The 12,286-nt window shown below is 48.5% G+C and overlaps 1 protein-coding gene across 6 annotated transcripts in view; it reads right to left on the bottom strand.

Moving 5' to 3' along the window:
* NF1 (neurofibromin 1) overlaps window positions 1-12,286 on the bottom strand; it is a 2,008,692-nt gene that overhangs the window by 1,083,625 nt on the left and 912,781 nt on the right. For all 6 annotated transcript variants that reach the window (XM_086954827.1, XM_086954826.1, XM_086954830.1 and 3 more), the window contains exon 23: window positions 5,126-5,209. In XM_086954827.1, the coding sequence (XP_086810953.1) occupies window positions 5,126-5,209 (84 nt within the window). The remainder of the gene's footprint in view (window positions 1-5,125; window positions 5,210-12,286) is intronic.

Raw genomic sequence — 12,286 nt, 5'->3', positions numbered from 1 at the left:
CCTCTTTGAGAAGAGTTGTGAGAGCCATTGGTTTGAAGGGATCTGCCAGAGCCTCTTGACAGAGATCTGGCTCGTCCATTCCCAATGTTAAGCTGACCTGATAGTGGCCCCAGGGGTCCCCCAGTACCACTGTCATGTTTGCTTAAGTTGGACCTGGTTAGTCTAACGACTTCTACCTGTCCCTTTTCTGCCTCATCCCCAGAGGGATCCTCATCCTCATCCTCCTCCCCATTTTCGTTCTCAATGGAGAGGTGGATTAGGTCAGGGTCTCCTCTGGTTCCCTCAAGGGGAGGCATGCCTCCTTCTGGATGAGAAGTGCTAAGAAGTCTCTCAGCTTTTCTGGCATCATAAGTCTCTAGGAGACCAATCAGAAAGGAAGTGGTGGGGTTAGCCCCTTGCTTAATTTTCCTAGAGGTACATACTTGTCGTAACTCATGGAAGTTAAGCACAGTATATCTTGAAGGGATGACCTGTGGAGGGTCAACTGACACAAGGGGAGACTCAGTGTTTCCTCCTTTGTCCGACATACTGTTTCTAGTGTGGTGTAAGTGATGCACCTACCTACACTATGTGTTTACCTACTGATCCCTTGCTAAGAGTTGCAGCCAAGGTGTGCTAAGCCTTGAGGAGCTGCAACAGCTGGTTCAGTAGAACTCAGAGTATTCTAAGCTTAGTTATATGTACTAACAGTACTTATGTGATCTTTCAACAAGATATTCTTAGGATACGTGTGGTAAAACAACAGCAAGCTCAAATCCCAACCGCTGCTCACCAATGTGAGAAGGTGGCCTGATATGCAGTGGTCACTATTCTAGTGAACACTATGTATCAGTCCAGCAACCCTTATTGATGATTGGTTGTAAGTCAACCTTATAGACCAGCTATCCTAGTAGCGTGGATACGAGCAGTCTAAGGCTAAAGACTCGAGAGGGCGTGTTAAGCCAGCTGTTATACCACATATACCCCTTGAACACCAAGTGAAAGGACACCACACAAGTGTTATGAAAATAAACAGTTATTTATTAAGAATCACAACAGCCCTGTACTCTTTATGAGGACAGGGTACTAAGCACAAACCAAAACTCTTACAAAAATACTTAAGTTAGCACAGTATACACAAATGCCCGAGGGGCACGGAAAACCATATACTTGAAAAGTGGAATGCGAAATTACTAGCAGGTAAGTACAGTACTAATAGGCTTTGGAATCGCTAGGACTTGACTATAGAATCGTTAGATTACTTCTAGGAGACCTAGGGGACTCGGGTGCAGTGTGTGCACTCTCACGCGAGATGCGGGACAAAGTCTATGGTAGCTAGAAATTGCAAAGTTAGTGTTCTCGGGCGAACCCGACCTGGTAGGGAGAAAACGAAAGTGGATCCTGACCCTTGGATAGTGAGGCTATGCTGGGGCACCGTAATGCCGAAGTTACCTAGCCCAGGGGCTGCAGCTGCATAGGACTCAAAAGACGTCGGGAATCCTCGTGGCCGGACCAGGAGCCTGGAAGAGAGAAGTTGCTGGCAGGCGACCAGTGAAGAAAGTTCGGTGGATCCAAGCCTGGATCGATGGAAGATGACACCTGAAAGCAGAGGGGACCAAGTTCGAGACTACTAGCCAGTAGTCAGTGGGCACCAGGAGGGCACCGGATGGTAGCCACCTCGACAAGGCGTGTGGGTGACGCTGGGCTCGGAGATCTCACGGACCAGGAGGCGTTGTCGGCGACCAGGAAGGAGGATCGAGCTGTCCCACGAAGATAGAAGCTGTCGGCGTCACTGGACCCAGGATTGGGCAACAAAGCCTTGGCAAATTCAAGCCCACGCGGTGGACCTAAAATGGCGTCTGGAGTGGACCAGGAGGGTCCGGGGTGCTTCTCTTAAAGAAGGAAGCAAGGGCCAGTCTGGAGCAACCAGACCAGCAGCAGTGATGTCGTCGGGCGTCGTTCAGAAGGCCACAAGCCAGCCGGCTAGTAGCCAAACAACGCGGTGCACAGCAAACAGCAGAAGGGCCCCACGCCGATCGTGGAGATGCAGGGAGGCTGATCTTGGGTGCTGGAGCTGCGCAGGGTTGGGGCTTCTCGGACCCCAAAGCACTCACCCGTGGAGGACACGGTGGGCTTGCAGTAAAGATGTCGTGCAGTTTTGGCGATCGTCGGTCCCTCGAGGTCTCGTCGCACTCACGGTTCTCAGCTTTGCTGTAGAGGTGAGTAGAGGTCAGAGGTGCCAGGGAAGCCGGGTCTCGTCGAGCTGGGTCGTCGGATTCGTGATGAAGGACTTGCAGCAGACCGCAGTGTTCTTTAGGATGGTGCCTGCGGATGCAGGGTGACTACTCCTTAGCCACAAGGGAGAATCTTGATGAAGAAATCGTGAAGTCCTTTCGCAGAAAGTCGTGTCTTGATTCCAAAGATGATCTAATTTTAACAGGGGGCCCGCTCCCATCTTTATACTAAAAAAGGGGGCTGACCCGGTGACTAGGTCCTGCCTATGGGTGGGACTAGGTGGGGGGTGGTTACACCCCTCTGCCATGCCGGACTTCCCCAGGCCAGGGGCTGGTGTGCCCCTGGAACTGGTTCAGACCGGCCTATGCGTAGTGAGCACCGGGGTGCCACTCAGCAGTCACCTTCCTGAAAAGCCCTGCCTACCCAGGATACACAAAACCATGTCTGGGACGGTGCTAGCACCGCCCCTGACAGGAAACCCTTTGTCCAGGCTCCCCTCGCTGGAAGGACTCCCAGCTACAGGGGGTCAGACTCGTGTCTGTGGTGGCAGCATCCATTTTGTGGAGCTGAGGCTTTAGTTAACTTTAACCGGGGTTCACAGTTACCTACATGTCGTGTCCCTCTAGAAGGGTGGAATGCTAACCCCGTCGCCAGAATTGGCGAGGGGTTAGTATTCCGATTCGTATGACACCTTACTCGACATGTTTTGATAAAGCAATACCAAAGTTAGCATTTAACCGCGAGGATTATAATGCACTTAAGAGTATATGGTATGCGATATCATGGAACAGCTATTAGGACTTGGTTCCGCAAGCTGCAGACAGGCTCAGCTCATGCCAGAGCACTATCTCACACGATTCCAAGCACTCTGCCTTCAGGATTGTCAAGGCCTGCCAGAGGAGTGACTGATAGGAATCTGTGTGTCCATTTTAGGGTTAGGTATAGGTATACTACACCTACAGCAAAGAGTGATTACACGACTTTGCCCCAGCTGTCATGCAGCCAGTTGTGTCAAATTTAGGAGGCCAGCCAGGGGTGGCATAATACATGCTGCAGCCCCTGGCAGCCCTGGGTACACCTATGCCCTGAGTTACAGGGTCTGATAAGGTGGCCCAGTACCAATTGGTAAATGCACCTAGGGTACATGTTGTAATTTAGAAAGAGAACAGCCAGGCTGTGGGTCTGATCGGCAGGCCCACAGCCAGAGAAAGTCGTAAACCAGTGAAACAAAAGCAAAAAATCTGGGTGATCATAGGATTGCAGACCCTACTCTCCTACACTGACGTCAGCGCGCGGAGGCGGCGTCTATATACTCCAGCGACGTCATCACGGTGCACGACGCCAACGACGGACGCGGAGCCGCAGGGGACGCCTGCAGACGACGCCTACCGACGCGCAGGGGTACTGCTACGCAAAAGTTTCCGGATCCAGACTGACGCCTGGGGATATTCTAAGGTAAGGAATCTAATACTACATGTTTCTTTCAGATGTGTGTGTGATGCATTTTAAGTAGGACTTTTTCTCAAGAGCTAAAAAAAAATTGATAATCGCAAATCCTACATATTTAGCTTACTCCTGGAGGAATAGGAATAAACAAGAATTTAAAGGAACAGAAGCATTCATGCCTTTGAGATATTTGAAACAATAGTAGCACCAAGGACAGCTGAAGTGTTGCTACTGATAAATGAAAGAAGGGAGACATGCAGCTTGCAAGACTGATACATATAGTGAGTGGTAAAAGAGGTGTGCCGAAGCAAACTACATAACTGAGCAATGTTGGGGGTTTGTATGACGTAACCATGCATTCCACTACTGCACATGCCTTTACAAAGCAGTCTAAACAATGCATAAGTATTTCCTTGCCACAAAAGACTACCACGCATGCCTTTACGGCGCAATTGTAAGTGCTAAGCAGGTGAGTATTGAGCATATATACACATATATACACACACACACACACAAACACACACACACATATTACCTTATCAACCACCCCTAAATCCTTCCCACCCTAAAAATACTCTTGCCACCTAAATACCCCTACCAACCCCAAACCCTAGAAATACTGTTGCCACCTAACTACCCCTACACCCCCTAACTCTGAAAAATATTCTGCCACCCAAATACCCCCACCCACCATAAGCCCTAAATATACCCTTGTCACCCAAATAACCATATCCACCTAGAAAATACCCTTACCACCAAAATACCCTTGCCACCCAAATATCCTTACCCACGCTAACCCTTAAAAATACCTCTGCCACCCAAATTTCCATAGAGCGCGGGAGCAAGAGCGAGAGAGAGAGAATGAGGCTTTATACTTACGTGCGGAATACTTAAATTTTCACTGTAAGGGCATGAGGTTAATGCGTGGTAAAGACATGTATTGTAAAGACTAATGTGGTGTTAAGGATGCGTGGTATTGGTATTGCGTTGTAATGGCAGAGTTGTAAAGGCTGTTTCCCATGTTGAGGATACGCCTCAGCTAACTCAGTGAAACCTTTTCTAATCTATGTAAACTAAAGAATACATTTTGACTAATAAACACAAGTCTGCATCAAATCTACTGATATTTTCATCTCAATGTAATAGCTCTTAAATGTAGATTCACTGTTAAATTAAAGCAAGGGTTAACGTTTATAAACCTGTATATAATGAGTGCATTTGTTTGTACCGGAAAAAATTGAGAATGCCCTGGTAAGGAAACATCGTCATTGTAAAGAAGCAGACTGAGAGGCAAAAAAAAACACACACATCACATTTATAATATAGGGAAGGCGCATGTAGAAAAAAGCTTAGAGCAGAATACATAGTATTCATGCAAGATCAATCTAAAGAAGAAAAAAAAAGAAATACTGAAAAATAAATGTATAATAAGAAACATGGTTTTATTTTCCAAAACTTCATTTACCTTGTCAAGCATTTTACATCTTCATCTGCTGCTTGGTTAGATGTTCCCATGACCCAATCAGTCAAGTACTCCACCATCTTGTTCCTTTTGTGCAAAGATATTTCAGTTAAGAAATGATCTATATGAAATCAAATCTAAAAATAATCCTTTAGAAGTTCAGTCAATCAAGTGATTTGGGAAATCATAATAAATCATATAAATGAGGCTGCTTGCAACAAATATTCCTTCCCTTCTGAGATCCTAACATGCAGAGACTATCAAGAATGAAGCCAATTACATAACATTAAAATAACGAACTGCACATTCAAAAGCATTTTTTAATTATTAAATGGGTTGATAGTGATACCAATATTTTTTATACTTGGTCACCCTCTTTCAGAATTGATGGGCAATTGCATGTGGTATCTATTAAAACTATGCAATGTTCTCAAGAAGAACACAGTTACCATGACATTTTTTTTAACCCTATCCAAAAGCAGTGTCTACATGTTTTATTCCAACATGTAAGGCCGCAACTTGTCAAAAAGGTCATCAAAGGGATGGCTGGTGAGTGTTAAAAACAGACGAAGAGCAGGGACCAAGACTACAGGAATGGCTATGTAGGAAATATGTCCTTACTCGACCAGCTTACTCTTGTTTCTTACCAAATTGCTGAGAACCTCTTAAGGTACTAGTACTGGTGAGCTGGTCACACAAATTGGAGTCCCAAACAAACTCAAGATGTGATGCGAGTACTGTATAATGAATCTAGCCACCATCGCTGGACAGGCTCAGAAATGTCTCCCAGGAATTATTTGTCACACACTGAACCTCTACGCTTTTTTTTGTGCTCTTCAATGATGACATAATAAATACTTTCTCTTTAGCTTTGTTTATAAACAGGAAATAAACTGAATAGACTCCGCTGCCTCTGGCAAGCGGAAAGAACATTGTTAAATTTGTACAGTATGAGAACTTCATAGGAACAGCAAGACAAACTATCTGACCCAGCATGAAAGGCTAGATTGTCTTGTGAAATGAAAACAAAAGACTAACTGTGATTGCTCTGTGCCCCCATTTAGCAAGAATTATACTCTATCCAACACTGACAGAAGCAATGAAAACTGGGGGAATGTTAGGACTCCTTAAACTTGACAGTGGTACCTTGAATCACCTATCAATCCTGCCTCTACTTAAGGATGCTGATTTACTTCCTCAAAATTCATTGAGTGAGTGGTGGTCTCTTGATGAAATAGATGGAGATGCAAGCAATTAAACTACAAAGTTTATTCACCCTTTGTGAATTTCTTGGGAACTAAAAAGTAGCAGTATCTATTTTCAAGGATAGTCAATTGCATGTATTTCATGGCTTGAATGTGGCTAGTCTGAGAATCATTAGAAATGTAGTATCCGCTACAAGTACTCATGTGCCAAAACCTCGAAAACCTTAAGTGGCCACAAGTAATTCACTATTGTTTTCCTAAAAAAACACCAGTAACTTTGTTGCCTTTATCTAGAGGATATTTTCTTCAGAGAAAGGAGAGCCACCACCACAACTGTTGCATGTGAACACATTTCTCTTCTTTTCCGTGGAAGTGGCAGATCCAGGCTACGGTAAGTAGGATTTTGATGTAGACTGCAATACCCGACAAGACAGAAGTAGTGATAATAAACAAGAACACCTAATCATGGGACTCCAACAGGTGGCCTACCGAAGTCTGACCCACACCCACATCCAGCATCCACGCCAGGTACCTAAGACTAATCATTGACAGCAGGCTTCACATGACAGCAGAAGTCAGATAAGTTACTTATCTTCAGTAACACCTTACCTGGTAGAGACACGATCTAGCCGGAGATTCCTTACCTTAGAATATCCTAGGCGTCGAGCTGGATCCACAAGTCTTTTGCTCGAACAATACTTTTGCACGCTGGTAGGTGGCGTTGGTCGGCTTCGCATGACATTGTCTGCATCGTCCACGTTGAAAGTTTCGCCCATGTCACCAATACAGGTGACACCTTGGCGCACTGACGTTAGTTACTATTCACGAATTTCCACACCAGGACCGCAGAGACAAGAAGTGCACATCTATGGTGTGTTTAGGACAACTAAGGCCCTAAAAGGGATCAGCTCTGATCCTAAATACTTGTCAGGATGTATGGGTTGGTAGAGAATCTGCAGCTAGATCATCAGAAATGTCTGAAACATTTCGTTACCGTAGGGAAGTAACTTGTCCATCTGATAGAGACATCTAGCCACAGATTCTGTATCTTAGGATAGATACCCAAGCAATAACATCCCCAGAGGAGGGACGGCAGACAAGTTTAGACCAGGAAATCCTGCAGGACAGAGCGACCCATAAGACCTTCCCTGTGGACTTGACGAACAAGTTACTTACCTTCGGTAACAATATATCTGTAAGAAACAGTAGTTCGGATTAGATTCCTTACCTTAGAATATCCCCAGGCATCAGACTGGATCCGGAAATTTTAGCTTAGCAGTACCCTTGCACGTCGGTAGGCGTCGTCCGCGGCTCCGCGTCAGTCATCGTGGGCGCCGTGATGACGTCGTCGGAGTACTTAGACGCTGCCTTCGCGCGCTGACGTCAGTTCTTATACACAGCTTTTCCGCGCCAGAAACGCAGAGCCATGTTAAAAACCAACACTGGTGCCATTGAAACTAGGGCCCTGAAAGGGGATGACCTTAACCCTAGATATCGGTTCGCAGAACGAGGAGGATGGGTGGGCGGTAAGGAATCTAATACTAACTACAGTTTCTTACAGATATATCGTTACCGAAGGTAAGTAACTTGTTCATCTGAAAGAAACATGTTAGTATTAGATTCCTTACCTTAGAACAGATACCCCAGCAATAACAAACCCGGTGATGGGTCTGCGAACCAATTATCACACCAGAAAGTCCTGGAGGACGGAACGGCCAAAGAGGCCATCCCTCCGGACTTGGCAGTCCAGGCAGTAGTGTCTTGAAAACATGTGCAGCGAGGCCAACGTAGCTGCCTGACAGATGTCCTGCAAGGAGACTCCTCGGCCCAGGGCAGTGGTATCAGCCGCGACCCGAGTGGAATGGGCACTCAGCCCAACAGGAGGCTCCTTCTTCACCAAGGAGTAACGAGCCTTGATACACAGGACGACCCACCGAGAGATGGTCCGCTCGTGCACCGCCGGTCCCTTCTTAGCTCCCACCTAACCAACAAAGAGTTGGTCATCCACCCGGAACGGGCGTGTGTGATCTAGATAGAACGAAAGCGTAGGTTTTGGGTCCAGACGGTGGAGCCGTTCTTCCTCCTTTGAGGGATGCAGAGGCGGAAAGAAGGTGGGGGGGGGGGGGTGATAGACTGCCCAATGTGGAAGGCTGTGACAACCTTGGGCAGGAAAGAGGGTCTAGTCCGCAACACAACCTTGTCCGGATGGACGGAAAGGAAAGGAGGTTTGGAAGAAAGAGCATGGAGATCACTCACTCTCCTGGCAGAGGTGATGGCAACCAGGAAGGCAGTATTCAGAGTAAGAAGGCGAAGAGGACAGTTGTGAAGTGGCTCAAAGGGAGCGCACATCAGATAGGTAAGAACAAGGTTCAAGTCCCACTGAGGCATCACAAACTGAACAGGAGGAAACGTGTGTGATGCCTTTCAGAAAACGAGTTACAATAGGGGACTTGAACAGAGATGGTTGATCAGGCAGCCTTAGAAAGGCTGAAAGGGCAGAAAGGTAGCCCTTGATAGTGCCCAGAGCAGAGCCCTGCTGGGCAAGAGAAAGAAGGAAGAGAAGAACCTCAGAAAGAGGGGCAGAGAGAGGATCCATAGCCTTTGCTGTGCACCATGCCACAAATCTGTTCCACCTGCAGGCGTATACCGACTTTGTGGAGGGACGCCTATCTACCAGAATAACATTACAGACTTCAGGAGGCAAGTCAAATGGCCTCAACTGTCGCCGCTCAATCTCCAAGCATGGAGGTGGAGACTGGACAGGTTCGGGTGGAGGACCGTCCCCTGCTGCTGCAACAGAAGGTCCTCCTGAAGAGGCAGACGAACCGGGGGATCGACTGACATACTGAGTAGCTCGGGATACCAGTACCTTCGTGCCCAGTCCGGAGCCACAAGGATGTGAAGTAGTGTGGCTCACTGGTTAGAGGTGGCAGACCCGAGAGCAGAGGACGGCCCGGGACCAGGGTTCGATTCCCGGCGCGGCAGGTTTCTGGACCAGGGTCAGCGGACTCGATAATTCTCTCGCCTCGGTGCCCACTCTGATCAGCGATCACACTCGGCAACTCTGGGCATTAGCTTGCCTCATCTTCACTAACGGCCCCACCAGACCGCCGGGGATGCCTGGTCTCACCCTGGAGATACCCATTAAGGGACCATCTCTCAGGGAAGCCAGGAAGGGTTTCGCAGCGGTCGAAGCGCCTTGGGACCCTCCGGGTAAGTAGTGTGCTATATAAATGCCTATACATACATACAGGATGACTGGGGCCCTGTCGAGTTTGATCTTTTTCAGCACTCTGGGCAGAAGTGGTATAGGCAGAAAGGCGTACAACAGACCGCAACTCCACTCGCGACGAAAAGCGTCTCCGAGCCAGTGCCGCCTTGGAAATTCCAACGCGCAGAACTGATTACATTGCGCGTTAACTTCGGTGGCGAATAGATCTAACCAAGGCTCTCCCCAATGCAGAAAGAGACCTTGCGCCACGTCCGAGTTCAGACGCCATTCGTGATCCATCGAGCACCGACGGCTGAGTTCGTCCGCCCTGGCGTTCAGAGAACCTGACAGGTGTTGAACCACCAGGGTCACGCCAGGATGTTCCAGCCACTGCCAGAGGCGCAGAGCCTTCTGGCAGAGGGTCCACGACCCCACCCCGCCCTGTTTGTTGCAGTACCACATGGCGGTGGTGTTGTCCGTGAACACCTGCACGACACTCCCCCGGACAGAGGGGAGGAATGCCTTCAGTGCTAGACGAATCTCCCGCAGCTCCAAAAGGTTGATATGGAGCCGGGACTCCGCCGGAGACCAGAGGCCTCTGATCTCCGCCTCTCCCATGTGGCCTCCCCAGCCCTGGTGGGACGCGTCCGTCACAACTAGGTGCTCCGGTTGGGGAAGGGAGAGGCGTCTGCTGCAGACCCAATCGCGGTCCGTGAGCCACCACTGGATCAATAATTGCCTCATTAAACGGAAGCAGAGGTTCTACAACAGAAGTAGGAGAGTGGAGAACTTTCTCAGAATATTAGATTTAAATTCAAAATAAGGAAGCTGAAGGTCCAAAAGTTCTGCTGCCTTTTTAATGACTGTATGGTAGGGGACAACATCCTTTGATGGAGCATCAGAAACAGGAGAAAGCTCCCACTTAGTCAAGGCCACGTGCCACTTTAAATTCCATAAAACAGTCATCAGAGTCCTCAACCTAACCTTCCTCCATTTCCTCCAGACGAAATCTCTGCTCCTCCAAAACTCTGAGCTTATCTACTATATCTTATTCTAGGCACCAATGCCGGTGGAGCGGAGACCGACTCCGAAGGACCTGGAGCTGGCGTCATACACGATCCGTTGGCACAGCCTGCGCCGATCGAGGTCGAGCTGATGACGCCAGAGAGGATGGAAACTGAGTCGGCGTCCTCGGCGCCGGGAAAAGACGGTGCCGCCGGAATAAATGGCATGAAGGGAGCATGGGCATAGGCCTGAGGAAACCCCAGATTAAACGCTAATGGACCCATGGGACCCGTAGGTGCTCCAGAGGGGTATATAGCCCTATGGAATACTCCATACATCGCATTTAGATAATGCGACGGATCTTGACCCGGGCTTGGAAAAGGAGCATAGGCCGCAGGGACAGACTCCGATGCAGGCGTTACCGTGTTCAGGACAGCCAGCGCCGACGGTGGATCCGATGGAGTCGCCTGCTCATCCAGCACAGGAATCTCTTCTACCGAAGCCAGAGAATGTTCTGAAGTCAGTGACGGAGCCGCCGTCTGAGATCGAACAGGAGAAGCTGCAGGCGGAGCCGATCCCACCGGAGAAGCTGGATTCGAGGGAGAAGGAGACACGAAGTCCGTACAGCGCCGATGGACTGGATAAGTCGACTTTGGCACCGCCTCTCTATCAGAATGGCGCTTCGAAGAGTGCCTCTTCTTTTTATGCTTCTTGGCTCTTGAAGCATGCCCCGACGTCTATTTCGAGCCTGACCTTGACCTGGAGCGTGACCTCGACCTTCTTCTTCCTCTTTTTTCTTTCCTAATTTTTGCCATGAAGAGCTTCGCTTCTCTTTCTTTCAAAGCCTTCAGATTAATTTTCCTGCAACAGGCACATCTCTCGACGTCGTGATCCGACGACAGACACCAAAAGTAGTCTTCACGTGAATCTGTAATGGACATATGTCCTCCGCACTCCCTGCAAGGCTTGATCCCGGACTTCCACAACGAAATCCTTGAAAGGAAACAAGTAGAAGCCCAGGAATGCAGCGAAACTACGGAGAGTCCTAGAAATACCGTTCGCATCGACGGCACAGAAAAAAAGGGAACTGACGTCATCACGCCGACGAGGCTCCTTTATGGCTCGAGTGACGTCAGCGGGTTTCGCAAGACGAGCCATGGTTCTAAGACGACGTCCTCGTTGGTGTGGAGAGCTCCAAAAAACTTCCAAATGCTGCTGGCGCAGGGGATATTCACAAGGTGAGGAATCCACTGGAAGATGTATCCATCAGAATAAAGAGAAGAGGATCAATAGACCGTTCTGTACAATATTTAACACATTTCTGCTACTGACAGGTGTACATAGTCGTGGTAGAGGGATGCCTGGCTGCTAAAATCATATCAAAGACTTCAAGGAGGAAGACTGAGTGCTGTCAACTGCAGCCACTCAATCTCCACACAAGAACGTGTAGAGTTGACAGGTTCTGGTGGAGGACCCTATCCCTCCTGTTGGGACAGAAGACCCCCCCCCCCCACCCCCCGCCCCAACCCTAACCCCCCCCCTGCCTGACTGGAGGATCGTGGCTCAGTTTTAGAAGCTTGGGATAACAAACTCTGTGCCCACTCTGGAGCCACAAGAATGACTTGAGCCTGGTTTCTCCTGATCTTCTTGATCACTCTAGACAAGAGTGTTATGGGCGGAAATGCATACAGGAGGCCAGAGCTTCACTTAAGATGAAGAGTCGCCTTTGTAATCCATCACACA

The sequence above is a fragment of the Lissotriton vulgaris genome, chromosome 2_1 (assembly GCF_964263255.1).
Source record: "Lissotriton vulgaris chromosome 2_1, aLisVul1.2, whole genome shotgun sequence".
NCBI classification, from domain to species: Eukaryota; Metazoa; Chordata; class Amphibia; order Caudata; family Salamandridae; genus Lissotriton; species Lissotriton vulgaris.
This window is presented reverse-complemented; position numbering and strand designations above follow the sequence as displayed.